This window comes from Tyto alba, unplaced genomic scaffold (assembly GCF_018691265.1).
Source record: "Tyto alba isolate M040663 unplaced genomic scaffold, T.alba_DEE_v4.0 Super-Scaffold_17, whole genome shotgun sequence".
Classification (NCBI taxonomy): domain Eukaryota; kingdom Metazoa; phylum Chordata; class Aves; order Strigiformes; family Tytonidae; genus Tyto; species Tyto alba.
The window spans coordinates 2,985,238-3,004,744 of record NW_024881279.1 but is presented as its reverse complement, the minus strand read 5'-3'; the positions used below and the strand labels follow the sequence as shown (position 1 = coordinate 3,004,744).

Genomic DNA, 19,507 nt, shown 5'->3' with positions numbered 1-19,507 from the left:
ACTCCTCAAAACTGGAAAGTTTGTCCAATTTAAGACACCTCACACTTAGAAGAGCTCTAACCCACCGCTTACAGCTTCTTTTTCTAATAGGGAAAGTTTATGCCATAATAATAAAAAAAAAAAAAAATTGAAAATCCACAAAGGCCTTCAGGCACGTAACTATTTCAAACCTTTTCACCTGCTTGAATCATTTAGCTATTTCAGCCCACGCTGCACATCTCCCATTCATTTCTAAAGTACTTTTTCTCCTCTGCATCCCCCAAATGTTCTGCAATTTTACTCTCTTATCCCCCCACCCATTCAGTATCTGACTTCTACTGTACATTTGGTTTTATTTTTGCTGCTGAAATACTTTTATTGGCACCCATTCTCCCACATATTCTAACCTCAACCTTTTTGTTGTTTCCAGGTCTCCCTTCCTCCTCAACTCCCAAAAGACATTTCTACTCAAAGCAGTAATTTCAGTGAAGTTCTGGCAATATTGCACCTTTTGCCTTAGACCATGCAGCGTTCTCCTACTGCAAAAATACAGATTGAAAAACTGCTAATCTCCCCTCTTTCAATTTTTCCTCTGGAGTTTGGTCTTGCTGCTTGAGTTAACAGAAATATGTCAAATTGTTACAACACACACACACACACACACACACAAATAGTTGGAAAAGATTCCCCTTGAGCTTGATAAAGCATTGGGACTCAAAGGAGTAAAAAAAATAAGATTATAAATGAGGTGATACTCTTTTAACATGTGCTATCCTTCATATCAAGTGATCTATAAATGTGCCTTACTGATCTGTAAAATGTACGGTAGGTGCTTCCAGGAAAGAAACAGATGTTCTTCCACATAATTTGCAGTCTAAAATGAAAATGTCATCTGCTTGGAAAATCATTATTTCATGTTTTTAGACAGCTGCCTGATTAAATAAATAAATAAATACATAGATACATCTATTCCATTCTAAATAAGAAGACTTCAACCTATCACTCGATTTTTAAAATGTTAGTCTTTTCACCTTAGTAACATTTTAGTCTCTTAAGGTAATTTCTTACTCATTTGGCTTCATTCTGCCCACTACTCTGAATACAGTGAAATCTAAGAGCATAGCAAAACCAGAATAAACCCACAGTGTAAGTTTTAATCTTTGATGCTTTTCAAGGCAATGGGTTTGTTGTATTTCCCTACATTGTAAACAAGATAAAAGCATTAGCATAATCCAACTCGATGCTGATAAAGCCTATGAATACAACAACTTTTAAATGATGTGTGAAAAACCACTTTTTTCTCCAGTTACCCTGTAATCGGCTGAATTCATGTAACTGCAAGCGAATATCAAAGCTGCCTACTGGGAGAGCAACCTGTACGCTGGAATGTGGCCAGCAAACTACCTGGAGCATTTTGACATTAATGGCAAACTTGTCTTAAAAGTTTGAGGCTTAAAAAGCTTATTCTTCAAACTGCAGCTGAATTTCTTATACATGTGGGATTTAAACAGAGACAAATATCAGATTTAATTACGGATATTGATCGGTTAATGCCAACTGGAACAGTCTGAATCTATGCCATTTTACTATTAAAGGCAAAATGTGAGGCAAGGAATAGGAGTACCTGATCTTTGAGTAGCCCATTTGCATCAATACACTAAGGTTGTGAATCATATACAGCTATACATTTAGAAGATTATAATCCTAACTAAGAATTTTACATCTACATTCTACAAGTGGAGGGTTAAATACTAACAAAGACCTTTACTATTTTTTACAGAGACAAGCATCATCTTTCAATATTGTATCAACATTTACTATAATTCTTAGGACTGAGGAAAAAAACAGCATTTATACCAACACCGTCACATGAAAGGAACGTTACAGCAAAGACCCACTTGAGATCAGAGCTGGAGGAAAACCAGAGCTGATCTGGCTATAGCTGCCAGGTCGATGTAAAATTAGTCATCGGAAATGCACCAGCCAATCACACTTTTTACCATTCCTTCCCGGTCTTTTGTAGTATACGAACTGATAAATATCTTCACAGGTAGTCATTTTGACTCTATGGGGATTGGGATTAGGGGTTTTTTTAATTCTTTTGAATTTTTTATTAGGCAATAGTTTGAATGTGATTCAAGCTAGACTTGTTTGTATCTAATCTTCTAAGTCTCTACACAGAGATATTTTAAGTGTCTACAAGATGTACTAAGCTACTAAAATCACACTGGCACTAAATGTGTACATAAATGAAGTTAGTGGAGCTTCCTTAACTCTGTACTTCAGACAACTTCCCAGTCAAATCCTTATCTTCCACAGCCACAAAACATAACAGAAGATAAATTTGCCTGTGCTCAGGAAACATAAGCAGCAGAGTTACTTTGAAAAGCAGATTAAGGCATGCCTACTTAATCAACATTGCTAGCAATTACCTTCAGCATAAAGGAAACGGCAAACTAAGTTTTCAGATCACTTGTAATTATAATAAAACTTTAAAATCCACTCTCTAAAATTTACCACCGTGGTCAAAGTTGTGTACTATTTGCTGGTCCTCCGGTTTTGTTGCCCCAGTCAGAGCAGACACCCGCCCCATCTCACACCAGCATGAGAAGCTCCGTTCTCTCCCAGTTTCAATGCTGACCGGTGGGAGGGAGCTCTGCCCCGCCGCCACTCCCACCACCGCTGCAGACACAGTCAGAGCTGTATGAAGGCAGAACTGCTTCTCCCCCTCCCAAATCCCACACCCGCTCCCCACATTTAAACCTTCTCCCAGGACATGAAAGAGCCAGGAGCAGCTTGGGGCAGCTGAGCTCCTGCTACACAACTCCAGCCTCTGGGCAAGGGCACAGCATCTCTGCTCCTCCCTCCCTGCACACCAGGCCTGGAAGTGGATGATGAAGAACTTGCTGACTTGTACCCGCAGCTATCAAGAGGATCCTGCCATCATTTCCCTTTCCCTCTTCCCAGAAGGCCTGAGCAAAAGTGTGAACTCCTAGGAGGAGAAGAGCCAGGCTAAGGGAAACAAAACTAACGTCCCCGCAGCAAGGACCAACGTCACCTTAATTTCCACATCTGGAGAAAGAAAAGTTCAAAAAATAAAAGACATCCAAAAACAGGCGTAAAGCACATCACACTATTTCCATTTTTAGAATCAGGTTTTCTATGTGGTTTGAGTCATTATTTGTGCGAAGTTAGCCACGCTGTACTCTGCACAGTCCATTCAGTACATGAATTCACCACACAACTGACTGTTCAAATCTCATGCCTCTTCTCCAGCTCAATACAAACAGTTGAAAGAAAGACGGAAATTCAGCAGGAAGTTCATGGACACTTCTGACACAAAATTCACTCGTGCGTATTCTTTAACCACTGTTAACTACTGACCTAGATGTACCGAGCACATTAACTAGTCAAGCGTCATTTGAATCATCCATACCAGAAACACAATTTTCATTTCTCGTTCCAACATCTCACTAAATCCTATTTGGTATTTCTGTTCATCCTTAATCCAAAAAGGGCATGGCTTTGGCTAGAGTTCACTCCAGCTATCATCATCATCTTGGACTTTATAACTCGCGTTACGAAACTGCGCCTTTGCTGGTGCTGTCTTCTCCTGCCTCCCACCTCCCACCCCCTCAGCTCTGGGGTAGGGGGACAGATCCCAGGAATGGGATTTTTTTTTTTTTTTTTTCCCCCAAACTGAAAACATGGTCCAAAAAACAAAAGCCAACACACCCACATTGCCAAAGTTTTATTGGCAGTGCTGTTAAAGGAAAGAGGACCTTGGCCAATCCCTGGGTACAGGTGTAGGACTAACAGCCTACTTTTCACCCGTCCTGAACCGCATCAGGCAACCAAGAGCCTGTCCTTGCCCAAGTTCACCAGCACCCGCACCAGTATCGCTCCATCTTCCCAGACACCGTAAGGCAAAACCATCAAAGGGGCAGGCCTCCCAGAGGAACCCTCCACATGCAACCCGTCAGGAGTGATCCAAACCCACCACTTTTCAACCAGGCTTTGGTGGATCTTCAAAGCATGTTTACAACACCTTGACTTCCTTCAAGAAATCCTCATTTAACTCAAGGGCTTTTTTCTATCTGAATTGGTTTCATAAGCAAGAGAAATCAAACAGTTCATTTATCCAGTGCCGGTTAATTGGTTGTGATGAAACACAAATTTTGTTTGACAACATTTGGCCGTGAATGATAAACAGTCTTCAGAGAGAACACAGTATCTAGTGCTTCACGCAGAGCACACCCAGCTGCTGGAAGCACAGACAACTCAAACAAAATTTTTAATTTTTTTTCTTTTGAATAGGAGGGGGGAAAAAAAAAAAAAGCTGGAAATCCTGCTCATAATAAGGAACGTTGTGTTTTCAGAAGGCATTTAAAAATACTAGAAACTGCCTTGATGTTGCATCCAACTCCCTCCCAAAGATACCTGTCACATTTCAAATATTTTTCTTATTTGTACCATGAATAGCAAGGAGCATCTAAGGAGTTGGCATGGCATGCTTCTCCCAACTCGTCCATCAAGTATGGCACTGCTACTAATCCTGTCACTAAAAATCATGTACAAGATCCTAAAATGCTACTCTGTCAGCCTTTCATACAAATGCACTCACATAAGAGCTGTTAAAAAAGGGGTAAATTGAAAAAAAAAAAAACTGCCCCGCAAGAAAATTAACATAAACCCACCAACACACAAGACAGAAACGTGCTCTGGTGTCACCAAAAACTATTTAATAATTATCACATAAAAGTGAATGTGCAGTCTGAACTTCCAGCTCCCTATGCTACGGCAAAGGAAAAAAAATGCAGGAAAAAAAAATCCTACTAAAATGATACAGTTTAGCACAAAAAAGTACAAACAGTATGCGCTTCCAGATAAAGTTTAAAGGATAATGAGTGTTGTAAATACAGAAGTACTACAATCATCAAAGTTATCTTCATAGAGTTTTATAACACTCAAATAAGGAATGAAACTAAGAACAGAAGTTTACAGATAATTCAAATAATACTCGTGCATGTCAAAAACCAGGAGAAAAACAAGTTTTCAAAAGGACAAAGTATTCTGTTTTCTTTCTCTCCCTTGCACCTTTTGACACCAAGGCTGCTGTTTTCCATCAGCTCCGGTTAATTCCACAGAGGTATTCCGTGCCAAGGGAGGGGTATTTAGTTTGGGGTGGCTCCAACTGCAAATGCTATCTGCTCCACCAAAGACGGGGTGGCTATACCAGCAGTATTCTTAAATTATAACTCAGTATCAATCAACTTGCTGTTAGGCACGCTGACACAGTAAGACTGCATACGTGAACGTGAGAAAGCTTGAGCTGTAATCTCAGTTGGATATTTTGATGAGAAGGAACTCTTACTTAGCTCCATCTCTATAAAAGAGCTACCCCTCTTCCCAAGATTTCATTAGAAGGTCTGAGCTACTGGTAATACGATATAAATACAACTGTACTGCTAATACCATACAAATACAAACCAGGGATTCACCATTAATATAAATGTTTCTCATTTCTATAATACAAACATAAATGTTTCCATCCTACCCCTCATGTCAGGGATTCCTTCTGCACATTCAACAGGGAGATCATAAAGCACTGTAAGAGCAGGACGTGAACAATTTTGTACATATTGTGAGAGTAGGAGAGCTTTAAAAGAATTAAAAATAAAAAAAAGTAAGTTAGCTTAGGTCAGGTTAATGTTTGATGAGAACTACCAGGGAGGGCAGATCTAGCTGTTTGCTGTAGGCACTTCTCCTTCCTCCTCAGCTCCCAAACACCGCAGAAATCCCCAAGAAAGCATTAAACGCCTGGACTTGCCGCTGCTTCTCAGACAAATGAGCACAAATCCCTCATCACTGTTAGTCAAGAAAAATTTCACAGTACTTTTTGTAAGAGCACGTTGTTAATTCCAGTGTCTCAGTCAAGTGACGATGCAAGTAATTACATCCTGCTCTTTAGTTTTATCTGCCAGATTCCCCTGTCATCCCTCAAAACTGTATCAGGTTACCGACGTATCAGCCAGCCAGCATCTTCTACTTGAGAAGCCACCCCACCGCAATGATGGATAAAAGAATTATAGTGATCATTTGTAACTCAACACTAACTACTGAAAAAGGACTTGGGGAGCCTTTAGAACTAAAGAGGCTCTGTAAGTGTAATGTTTCATTAAACAAGTTCAGAAATGGGAGAAAGGGGTGTATTATTCATCATACATGAGATTCAGCACATAGAAGCAAAGACTGCATTTTGACTAAGGCAAAAGTCACGCCCCAGCAATTGGATTTTAGAAGCCAAGTTGAGGAGGAAATTTCTAACTACAGCAGCTGCAATACAGCTCATTTAAAAACAAGCTTTAAGTCCCATTTCTAAAACATACTACTAAAACAGCTTAAAATTGTTTACATCCAGCAAGAATTTGCAAGACTGGTTTGATGTGACTTACTCAAGGGATCTTAAAAGATCCAAAACTACCTGTTCTTTAAAATGCCATATTTTTGTGCAAAAGTATTACACAGTAAGGAAAACATCTGGTTCCCCCCTCCCGCTCATTAACCTTACACAGAAACGAAACTCCCAGCTCTTTTTCTTTGTAAAGAGCAGAGCTGCTCACAGGACATCAACATCAGACTCCGCTTTCTGTCCTGTCTCTTCAGAAATGGTAGAGAAATAGGGAAGCCTAAGAAGCGACAGTACAACTCCCTGCTCTCTCCTCCTCTCTCAGTGGATGCAAACAGCAGAGGAAGGTTCATTCCTCCACCAACTGTTCCTGTGTCTGCCACAAAGCAAAGACACACGCCGATGGCACAGATCCCACAGGGCACTGACCCAACAGCAGCTCTGGCTCTCAAAGAAAAACAGTATCTCTAAGATTGAAGGCTGTGATACAACAAAGCCATAATCTATTGGAATTGTTATTTTCTGCACCTATCACAATGCCAAGTCAGGACTCTGAGTGAGGTAAGACAGAGGAGCCCCAACATACTCATATGTTATCAATAACCAAGACAGAGACAGAAGAGGGAAGTTAATTTCTGCTATTAAGTGAAGCAAATTTCAGCATTGCTTTCCCAAGTTTTTCCATTCTTATTCGCTTCATCTTGCAACACTCAAACTACTTTCAGGGATACAAGGCTTTCTTAACCAAGGTAATGATACTCTTTTTAACATCATCTGAAGCTTGAGCCCTGACACCCGACAGTTCAGAAGATAACAAAACCAAAAGCACTACAGAGCAGACTGAACTTCCACTGGGAACATAGTTTTATTTTTCACACACATCTCAACTCGCCAAATTTCAGCCCAATTCAATCTCACACCCAAACGATATTCTCTTCATCCTTTCAATTCTCCATCACTGGTAGATTCTACAATTTGCACAGTGCAAAGATGGAGCATCAGGTACACAAAATTTTTACATGCAATCTTTTCATGTCCACACAGGCTAACCGAAGCATATTCTAATACTGTTTCCCAACAATATTCTGCAGTTTAATTGGGCAGAAACTTAATAGCTGAATTCCTGTGCCTACATGTTCTTCTGTTTAAACTTTGAAGCCAAGACAATTGGTGTTTAAATTTTATTAAGCAATAGTTATTCAGACATCCAACATTAATCTGGCTATTATAGTTCTGACTTCCTCACATTAATTTACTTTCATAAAAGACATCATTACATTTGAGTGTTATGAACTCTACAACATTAGGATTAAGAAAGGACTCATTTCACAGAAATCCTCTGATAAATTTGCTCTGTATAAGATTTCAAACAGTAGACAATGTTTTAATGAGGTGCCATCTAAACTAAAAGAGAGAAAAGGCAAAAGGGAAAAATCCCATTCATTTCAGCGTTCATATCCTTCTATCTTAACAGAACTACAAAAAAAAAAAAGAAAAATTGAGAAGTTTATCACATTCATTACCCAGGTTTAACTGCCACTTCCTCCAGCCTCATTGAAAGATCATCTGTCTGCACTGTCACAAGACATTTATCTTGGACTTCCTATCATAATCAAGGTTCATGCATTCTGCTGCATAACATACTAAAATGAGTATCAGGGTCTGAGATAATAAATTCTGCCACTGTATAAACTACTTAGGTCTTTCATAACTGCTCACAGGAGTAAGGTCTCTTCCACATGACAACACTGTATAAATATCAACAGCATCTCTGCCTCTTCCCCTTGCTCTTTCAAGCACAGCTCATTTTCTAAAGAGAGCTTTTATTTGATGCATCTTCACAACAGAAGCATCAGTAATAAAATATTTTGGAGCTATTAATACAATTGGTGTCCAGCTTTATTTGGTACTTAAAGCAAAGGGCAATCTTTAAACTTTGAGAGTACAGTATGGGTGCTGTTCCTCGTCCCTGGTCCAGGGCAGACACCCAAAGCATCTCCCACCCTGTGTCGTGCTCCTGCCCCGCACCACTCTCCTCATCACGCTGCCACAGCCATTTAATGGAGCTGGTTAAACTGAATTCAGGAAATCTGTGCAGGTTCAAAATAGGTTTTTTGGGGACAGGGTTATTTTAAAACACAGGCAAGTCTGAACGCCCCATGGCCTCCAAAACAGTCTTACCCATATTAGAAAGCAGGAATAAGGAACCCATTTAAAACAAAATAACAAGAAAAACCCCAAACAAACAACACCAACCCCTTTCCCCCCAAAATACACAGAAGTTTCATTAAATTGCTGCTTATGTTTTCTGCATCACAGTGTCATAGGTGGACTTTGTCTCTAACAGCTGACAAGCAATGTGGTTATGAATGACAAAACAACAGCAGAAGGATGCTGGAGAGCAGGTCAGGAGAGTAGCCAGTTAAGGAGTTTCACAATTTGATTATTTAAATCCCTTCAGAAACATGGGAAAACACTCGAAGTATGCTACAGAACAGCTGTGTAGCACAACAAAGTGAATTATGCTTCGAGACTGTTACCAGAACAACCGAAGGGGGTGGAGGGGAAGCATCAAAAAGCCAATGGAGTTCATGCACATCAGCGTGTAAATATCTTTTCAAAAGTGATGGCTGGAGCTCTCACAGAGCCAATGGTCCCTGTTAGCAGTTACAGTATTTGTAGGATTGTTTTGCATTTTGAAAACTGGAAAGATTCAGAGACTTTTTAAAATCCACAATTTTGAGTACCAGAAAAGAGAGAATAAGAATTTTAACTCTGATTTCCAGTTTTCAACCCTAACTTGTATGCAAAACGTTCACCAAATTTATCACCATTTGCTACCTGTCTAAAAACGACATTAATAAGTGAATGACATGGAAGCTCTGAGACCTGAGGTACCTTCTGATAACTTAAAACTTCCTTTTTAAATTTAAGAACACTGAGGATGACAAGAGCACGTATTAGTTAAACTTTGGAAAAACCCACTAGGGAAGAGGAATGTTTAAGATTTGTAGACAAAGCAAAAAAAAATCTGGGAGAGAGAGGAAGGGCCCAGAACTGTCTAGAGAGGTAAGCTGAAATTCAGCAGGAAGCCGCAGCTTTGATGTGCAGTGCTTCCAAACAAACACTAGTTTAAAAAGTTGGAAAGTTTTAACCTTTCATCCTACCCATTGAATGCCACCTGTATTTCATAATCCCTGTAAGCAGATTGAGAAAAACATGAAGATTTTAGCATCCACTCAGTAACAATACATTTAGTATAGTAGCAATTATGGCAGGAAACAGTTGATGAACTTAATTTAGCTATACAAACCCTCTTAATAAAATGACATTATCTTTTTTGCCCCCTAATGATGTTAAGTTGGGTTGTTTTTTCCCCTCCCAAAGTTCTTACGGATTTTTTTCTCACTTTTCTGGATGTGGCCTTAAAACAAAAGTCATGCTGTTGACAGGTCTATCAAATTTAAGCACCAAAAAGAGACAGAGCCACCAAAGAGGACCCGGACAGGAGACGCCTTGCGCCGCTCCCGTGTCACAGGGAACCCAGCGGTGCCTCGGTGGCCGTCCCCACAGAGCTCCAGCACCGCCGTCCCCCGAGGACCCCGTGGTGACACCAGAGCTGTGATCGTTAGGAACACTAATAGTTATGATGGATCTTCTGCAGAAGGTACGCAAACAGTTTTTGGTCTATTTAAACTTCTGCATTTGATAACTAGTAAAGGCGTTGTGCAAGCTGAAGTGCTGTTCCTAACGTATTTTTAGCTATAAGCTAAAAGACTTGACAGACATGAAGCTGTAAAACATAGAACCATAACAAGATATATAATTTAAAGTCAGGGAGACTCAGCAGATCTTTCCACTAGGAAAAAAAAAAATAAACCACCAAAAAAAAAAACCCAAACAAACAAACAAAAAAACCCACAAAACCTACGTTTTTTCTTGTTCAAAATTAAAGAAAAGCACAAGCAACCTTGCAAAAGTCTTGTCAAAATTCAGTTGACTTTCGAAACACTTAATGCAATAGGCCAGTGCAGTTCACACAGAGCTTGTCAGTGTGTCAGTTGGTTACAAAGCTTAAACCTGATAATGTCTCTGCTAACAGATAAAACTGCTTTCAAGTGCTACAGAAATTATATGACAAGAACTGCTTCTCATTGCTAAAGCTTCCAGGGACACGGTGGACAAACCAGCTCCAATTAAATGGTTTTGTCGCCTTTCTCAGGCACCTGGCACGGACAGCAACTCTTCGATGTTGGTTGAATTGACTGAATTCTACTAAGTACAAGCTAAGATCAATTTTTTTAAGGTATGATTCACTACCTACTTACATGTAATAACTAAAAAAAAAATAAAGGTCTACAATGGATTAAAATAGATTGTATAAATACAATGTAAACTCCCACTAGCAAGAAATCATCCCATCATACCAGCCAAATTTTGTACTCTTAAATAGAAACAAAGATTAAACCTCACCCATTTTTTACCATCTTTACTTTTCGAGTCTGTCAGTAAATCATGACTGAGTGTATTTTAGCATTCCTCTGAACAAATGCGTGCTTGCACGTGCCGCGGACGGAGCAGGAGGAGTGCCACGCAGCGTACCAAGCCCCTGCAGCCACCGGTGCCCCCACGCACACTGCGCCGCCGCTCCGCGTCAGCAGAGCACACGGCACCTGGATTCATCAGGAAAAAACCCAACACCCACCGCCCCCCCCCCCCCCCCCCCCCCAAAAATCAACACAAGCTATTTGAGCCATGTAGGTAGGTGAGGAGAACACCATGAAAACATCTTTAAATGTCAATTCAGCATGGATCTTGCTTCATGTGGCCATAAAAGAACACAACATTCTCCTTAAAAAACAAATAGAGAAAAAATTAAGAGAAAAAAAATAAAAAGCATTTTTTAGGAGGTTATTAGTAATTATCAAATTTAAGCTGAAGACTACTTGCTAAAACTCCCTCCTAGTACAACATATTTCTGGTAATTATTGGCTAAGAATGTGTCACAGTACAAACCCCTTACCGGTGTTTTTTCCTCGTTAAATGTAATTGGTGCAGACATTTCAGCAGAAGCAATCATTGCTCCAGGAAAAATCTTTTCACCCTTTATCTTTTAAAGGCTATCTACACTGTAGTCTTCACCATGTCATATCAATGCTTCAATATCATCCTATCGGCATCACAAGGATAAAATTAAATACAGTGGTTCCAAAACTTCACTGGTCAATTTAAAACAATCCATCAAGCAGGTAGAGTGGCCATAATGCTTCCCACCTACAGCCAGCGTGACCTGAAGTACCTACACACCAGCACCAGTCACTGACCTACAAACTACATGTGAACTGGAAGGTTTAATGGTACATCTCAAACAAAAAAACAGAAAACTCCACTGCCAGCAGCCCCCCCACCCACCCAAATATAGAAAAACCTACTCAAAACACACCAACAGAGCTATCAGCAAGCTCTTTTCCATACAGGACCACCCAGCACATCAAAAAAAAGACATGAGATGGGGAAAATATCAGTCCATTTTATCTTATCTTGTCCAACCATTATGCTTCAAGGCCCTTGAAGTTACACAAATAAAACAATATTAAGACACTCCTGTAAAATCAAGCATTTTTTCAGTCACATTAGGTTAGTATCCTTGTTTAAGCCAAAACACAGTACAACTTGCTAAAATTAATTTACGTGTTCTTCCATTAAGTCCTTTAACTCATCTCTCCATATCCAGTTTTTCTGAAATTTTCATCTTAATAGCTTAATTTTTCAGATTTGGACTTCGACCAAGCAATTTTTTAATTATCTTTAAATAAGGAAACGCTTATGCTAATAGTAATGAAACTCTGGAAAATGAGATTGGCACATTTCTTCATTTTTTTTCCAGAAACTCTAGTTACTCCTCTGCCCACAAAATACATAACATCACACAAAAACTAGATTCCCATTTTGATGTGGCTTCTTCTGGTTTGATTTTACCCTCCCATATAGGAAAAACACTCCCTCAGTTGCTCTACAGCCAAACTATACAAAGAGAATTCTGGACTTTTATCTCCTCATCCTACCCGCTTTAATGATTTGTGCACATCAAAGCCTGATTAAAACCATTTAAGCACTTCCATCACTGAAATCTCTTTAACATCTTTTGGAAATTAAATTAAATACAGAAACAAACAAACAAGAAAAAACAAACGAGAATGTACAAAGGTGTACAATTATGATCAGTTATTGAGCTTTTATAGTAATGTTAGCATAGATTGTGACATACGTGGAAGTATAAGTTTAGTATTTTGAAGCATAACTTAAACCAACAGAATATTAAATATTAATTGAAAACCAGACAATTGCAACAGAAATATTAAATATTAATTGAAAAACAGACAATTGCAACAGGATCACAGTGTCAATAAGGAAAGCACATTCTATGTTTCTGACTGTTCTACACAGCCCTAAAACACAAGAGCAAAAATGCATCGAATATAACTGCCTGCTAGGGTAAATAAAGCTATCACAACTTGTTTCCAGATTTTCTGATGCTGGAGGACCAGTTACACTAACATTGCCTTATATGGCTTCAGGGTGGTTGCCCATTTATCTATGAGTACGTGTCTATCTACGGGTAGGTGCCTACTACCTCGGTATCTACACACTATACACAGCTGGAAGAGCAACAAAACATCTGCTCTGTCCTCCTCGTATTTATTTGGCTTCTGTATTTGAAACACACTTGCATTTCTCACATCGCTGCCTGATCACAGATCATGACTCAACTCTCGAAGTAAAGAGTCACACGTACCTGCTACACTTCAACGAAAAAGTAGGCAAGAGAGACAGTTCAACAGTTGGAAATTTCATCAGGAACCAAAACTGTTGAAGAAAGTATCTAATATGTATCAATTTACCTTGGTGAAATCTTAGAATCTAAGCTAAGGACAAGCTTAAATAATTTTTCCTGTCTGAAGAGTACTTTTTAACTGATCACTGGCTAAACACACTACTTTCCCAATGTTTAGTTCTAAAAATTAAACATACTATTATTTTTTCCTTAAAATTGGAAAACGTATGTAAATAAAATAACATCTGATCCAAGATACCTCATACTCACCTCTGCTTCCAGAAGATTACAAAGTTACAGCATACTAAAACCTGGGTGCCTCCCCATTTTAACACCATATACAGTAAAAGTTACAGGGTTTTAAAAGCACTAAGCTCAGGGATCTACTCTGGTTTGACACATTCTCCGACACCCTTCGCAACCCCAGCAGTCACCCCCGAGAGCTTCAGGAGGGCCACACGCATTTCCAGGGTTCACTTCTGCCCCTCCACGAATAAACTACTAAATTTACAAGCTGAGGAAAGTTTCGAGTCCAGCCCAAAGGACAAGTATCTTAAAACTACTCTTGGAAACTCGAGATAATGGAGGAAACATCAATCCTCTGCAGGAAAATAATCACAGTGCTAACACTGAAGAGAACCGCACAATTATTCTGGCCTGTTGTCTCCTACGTCTAGTTTTTATGTCCCCAGTGTAGGACTGGGAATAAACAGCAAGAAACTGCTGTGAGGCTGCAGAAGAGTACACCCATCCACAGGGAGAGATTTGGAATGATAAAACAGTCTCTCCTGAAAAACATGAGCATTACAGGATTACAGTATTTGTAAAAGTACACTCCATATTTGTTTAATTATAAAACATGGAAAGCAACACATTCAAGGAAATCATCAATAAATGTTATTACATGAATAAAAACTAAGATGAACTGTAAAAAGGAGAGATCAATAATAGGGGGCTATGAGCTGTCTAGTGAAGTATTGTTGGCACTGGGTACCACAGCTCAATAGAAAAGTGCAGGAAAACTTCTTAATGAGCTGTTAACAGAAGAAAATTAGTTCAAGACTTCAGGGCAAAAACTTCTCTTATTCAATGTTTGTACAGTACCAAGCACAAGGAGATTTTTTTTCCTTTTTTTCCTGTTGGTACCCAGTGCTACTGCCAGTTAATAAATCAGGTTTTATATTCATCAACAAGAATTAACGAATCAAGTGAAAACAAGAGACATGACAAACTTTAAGAACTACAAGCTAATGCACTTGAGGAGAAAATATAGATCGCTACGTTAGGGAAAAGAAAGGTTTGAAACACAAGTTGCAGAAAGAAACTTGGAAAGTACTAAGGATTTGAGAGCCTGGGGAGATGGCAGACACCAAATTAGACATGAGTGCATGAGGCAAACAATATCACAGCTACGGGGAAAATGGAATTTTGGACGGCACATACGAAGCTGGCACAGACCCAGACAAGGAAGCAAGCCGTGCTACGCTGCAGCTATGTGCTGTGCGAGGCACCTCTACAAAAGTCATAGACAATATCAGATTTTCATTTCAGAGAGCACCAATACAATTATTCGAAATGGGAAACCTTAATTCAACAGGAATATGTACATCTAGTTCAAGTACCTAAAATGAGAATAAATCTGGATTCCCATCGGAGAAAAACATACAGTAGGAGCACAGTACTACTTTAAAAATTCAGGCTGACTAAACTTACAAGAAAAGCTTTATGACAGGAAGGAGCGCGAGCCTGTGCACTTGTATTTCCTAAGCAGTGACAGAACCCCTATCATTTCACAAGCTGGAGAGCATCTTTTTAGTCATGAGTAACTGCAGAGTAGGAACAATCCTGCAAGAGAAGAATAATTGCCAGATAGGTTCTTTTCATCTTTAGTTTTGCAATTCTGTGACCTTGATTATTTTAGCACAGTTAGCAATATATTTTACACACATCGAATCCTGCTCTAAATGTAATCTGTTAAATTTTCCGGACTCATTTCCAGACAACTCTCTTCATCCTACAGCCTCTTCATCTCTCAATTGGGGATATTCTTTCCTCACCCCTTAGCAGACACAAAATCAACATCACTTGATACAAACTCCAAGAGCGACACTAAAGTCGAATAAGGAGGAAGACAGGTGGACTCAAGTTTAGTTATTTCTTAGCCTCTATTGAAGGCAACTGTGAGACCACAGTAACACTATAGAAAGGAAATGTGCCTGTAGAACAAACCACATGTGAGTAACAATCTGAAATTATGTGGCTGAGAACAATTACTGCAGCAGAAAAGTACCCTCAAAGTCACTAAAATCTCAAGGCTATTCTTACATCCTCAGAGAGACAGACCCCAAAGACGACACTGTGGGACTAAATTCCTCCCAACTCTACATACACTTTCCTGCTGGTAGAAGTGGCCTCTTGAAGGATGCTCGTACTCTTTCCACGCATCCAACAAGGGCAAAACCTGCCTATAGCACAGGTGCTCATTTCAGCTCTCAGCTCTCAAGATTCAACCTCAGAAACAGGTATCACTGGTTAATATTTCTACCCTCAACATTGTAGATTTCTGTTGATCTGGAGCAAAGAGTAGGAGTAGAAATGATTTAAAAACTCACAAAGCAAGAGGAAGAAGAGGAAGGAAAGGAACGGAGGAATCAGAAGCAGCTATGAACAGTTATGGCAGCTCTCGTAAGCACTGAAAATGCAGAGCGGCTGGGGCCAGCAGTTTTACCATCACAGAGTCCCCTGTCTGCTTCAAAAGATGCTCTGAACTGTGCTCTCAGTAATACAAAAGCTGTATGTGTCCTTCGTCACATCCGACATCCAGGAGCAACCATGGAGGAAAACAAAGTGCAGCACAACATCCTTGCCAGCTGCTGTGAGCTAGAAAGGGAAGAAGGAACTAGCGCGTATGTGCCAACTTATTATCTACCAACTATCTAACGTCAGGACAGATTTCTGTTGCAATAATTTATCTACAAAACCTGAACAACGCAAAATGTATGGCGTTTGCAGATAAAAATATGTGGCATCTTCTCATTAAATTGTTGGGTCATAACCATGTCAAAGCATTTGTACATTCCAGCTTACTAAAAGGACACTCTAGAAATCTAAGTAATATTTCACTGAAATTTATCATGCTTTATCAAGTTCAGGTCATTGTAACTGGGAAGAGTGAAAAACACACAAATATGAACTATTTTTTTTGGTCGCTGTGTGCCTTCTTGCACAAAAATCTACCCCGGGAGCTCAGTCTTGCTCTCTCCGTGTTTGAGACATAGGGGGAAAGTAATAAAATGAGGAGTGCAGAGATGTTTAAAGGAAACATTAGGGACCTGAAACCAGTTTTGACACTAGAGTTAAAACGTACTGTTTTCTTTCATGATTGTTAAAACTGTTCAACAGAAGAAAGTTTACTCTTGCATAAAGCTGCAAATACATTGTATAGCAGTTAGGAAATCATAAAAATTAACATTGATACATTAATAAAGACAAAATCTTAATAACACCAAAGGGTAAAATTTTCTTTCATATTACTGATGGACAAGAACTGCACGATTACCATCACGGGCCACTGTGTAACTCCAGTGTAATACCTGTACACAGTCCCTACGTGACTAAGACTGTATATATCACACCTTGCTGAGGCAGACGACACAACAGTAGCACTGTGAGATTAATAATGCTTCTCTCATTAGAACAGATAACGAAATGACAAATCAGGTCTACAGCCACCCTTCCAGAGCACTTGACTAGACCCTATTTCGCAATAACGCCCCTGGGCTGCAAAGCACTGCGTTCCAGCGACTTAAGAGAAGTATTCATAAGTTTTAAAGAAATGTAAGGAACTAAAAATATACCCACGAGGAGAGGTGCAGTAGCTAGAAGGGAGCTGGCAACAAGGTGACAAATAAAAGCAGAGACTTGAGCAGAACAAGTTAATTTCAAAGACTACTGATGCTGAGTAAGTGCCTGTTCAGCTCACGCAGCAGCAAGTGGGAGGTCTGGCTGACATCAGTGGAAACATGAACATTTAAAACCATCAGAATCTTCATAAGTAAATGATCAAACAAGACCGTCATAAGCCAAGGAGACGGGCTTGTGAAATAGAGGGGCCCACACCTGCTAAACTCTCTTTTCATTAGAACATCATCTTTTCAGGCTGTATTCGAGATACTGGTACAAGTACTCTGTTTTTCCCTCTAAATGAAGTTAACCACTTTCTCATTTCAAGAAGTGAATGAAAGACACATCAACTGAAAGCACCAATATCTGTATTATACATCTCAATGCTTTCTTGCTTTGTTTTGTTCACTGGAAAAAGAAAAACAACAAAAAAAAGCACTTGTCAGCCCAGGTTCCAGAAATGTGAAGTGACTGCTCCTTTGATTACAAAGTCTCACACAATCCTCACCAGGGCTGATGCTTTACATAACGACTCTCCAGTCGCCCACAGGGAGGATGTGATTGCCGGTCAATAACCCCAAGAGTCTCCCTTCTCCCGACCTTAGGCAACACCTACCCGAAGCCATTTCCTACGACCACGGCAGCACCCAGCCCTGCCCGCTCCAGCCCCAGAGCGGCTCAGGGCCTAAAACGCAGAGAGCAAAGGGGAAGGAACAAAGCCCTGACGTCAATTACTAGAAAAGGATTAAAACCCCCAGCGAAGAGAAGAGAACGCATCGGCCCCACCAGCACCCACCGTCACCCCAAATGTCTGTTTCCATGGGGGCCGCGCAGGTCGTGGCTCTGCAGGGAGAGGGGCAGGGCGGGCCAGGCACCCACCCGTGCCGCGCCGGGTGGGGAACTCCTCCGGGCGCGAGGAAACGCCGCGGTCCCGCGGTTTTGAAGCGGGAGAGATGCGTCATGAAACGGGGCGATCCCGAGCCCAACCGGCCGGATCCCGGGGCGGAGCGGTGGGGGTGGGGGGAACGGACAGAGCCCGCGCAGGTAACACCGGCACGGAGAGCCAGGCCGCGGTCGGAAGCGGGGCGGCCCCGGGAGAGCTCCCCGAGAATTCAACCGGGAGCGGGGGGCAGGGGGGGGAGGGGAGGGGGAGGAGCAAAGCGGGGTCCGCCGTTGGTCGGTACCGGGACTCTGCCCTTCCCCCCGCCGGCGGGAGTGCGGGTCTCAGTGGGACCACCCTCCCTTCCCTCACCCCACGGTCGGCCCCGGCGCGTTCCCACCCCCCGGGCCGGGTCTCACCTCCGTTCGCCGCTCCGCTAGGCCCGGACCATTTCCTGGCTGCCGCCACCGGGCGGGGACGAAGAGGCCCGAGGGACCGAGTCACCGACCGCCCGGGGAGCACAGGGGCAGGGCCCGGCCCCGGGGGAAGGGGAGCGGCTCACAGGCGGGAGGCGACGGCGGCTCCCCAGGGGTCCCGGCGCTCCATCGCGGGACCGGGCCGGGCTGGCGGCGAGGCGAGGTCGGCGAGGGGGGGCCTGGGCAGCCCTCGGCCCCTCGCCCGGCTCCGTCCCTCCGTCCCGCCCTCCGCCCGTCCGGCCGGGCCGCGGCTCCTCCCGCAGCCGGGCACTCGCGTTACCCGGCAGCCCCCGCGCCGCCGCAGCCCCGCCGTCGATCACGTGACCCGCCGCCGCCGCCGGGGGGCCCCCCCGCACATACACACACACACACACTCCGCGAACACGTGACCCCGCCGAGCCAAGGCCCCGCCCACCCCCCGGCGGCCAGCGTCACGTGGGCGCGCTCGCGGCGCCCCCTGGCGGCGGCCCGCGGGCATCACGGCCTGGGCCCCGCGCGCCGCCGACTCCAGTCCCTCAAAAACAGCGATTTACCTATAAAACATCGCACTCCAGAAAGAACAAACCCCCCTCTTGTGCTTTCGTTTGCTTGGGTTTTTTTTTGGTTAATCGACGTTTCCACTACATTTTAAGGGGTTATTTGATACGGGAAAACGCATTCACCTAAGACAGGGCACAAAGTCATCATCAATAATTCCCCACCTGGTGTTCCTCGCCCAGACAGGCTCCAGCCCGTTCACGCTATGCTCAGACATGTGGAAGCAGAATTCAGTTTTTCTGCACAATTATTTCGGAGTCTTTCCCCGCTCTTAAAAGCAGCCTCGAGCCTGAACACCAGCCCCCCTCCCCTCGCGGCAGGCGTACACGGCCGATTTGTTCTTCAACCGCCCTTAATCTCTTGTCCGACTCACCACTTTGCTTGATAATTCAGTTTTTCATCTCGGCGGAGCACTGAGGTGCCCATTTTTGACCTACACCAGCAGATCGGAGCACAGCATTCAGAGCTCTGATCAACTCACAGAAGCA

General features: G+C 42.1%; 1 protein-coding gene across 3 annotated transcripts in view; it reads right to left on the bottom strand.

Annotated features, from left to right (window-relative positions):
- AFF4 (AF4/FMR2 family member 4) overlaps positions 1–18,759 on the bottom strand; it is a 55,246-nt gene extending 36,487 nt beyond the window's left edge. Inside the window, exon 1 of one of the 3 annotated variants that reach the window (XM_042789977.1) lies at positions 18,426–18,759. Coding sequence is in view for 2 of the 3 variants with exons in the window: in XM_042789978.1 (XP_042645912.1) it covers positions 13,185–13,243 (59 nt within the window). In the remaining variant the exon portion in view is untranslated. Of the gene's footprint in view, positions 1–13,184; positions 13,254–18,425 lie in introns of those variants that run through there. The other 2 variants (XM_042789978.1, XM_042789976.1) reach the window with 2 other exon arrangements.
- Positions 18,760–19,507: the final 748 nt, after the last annotated feature.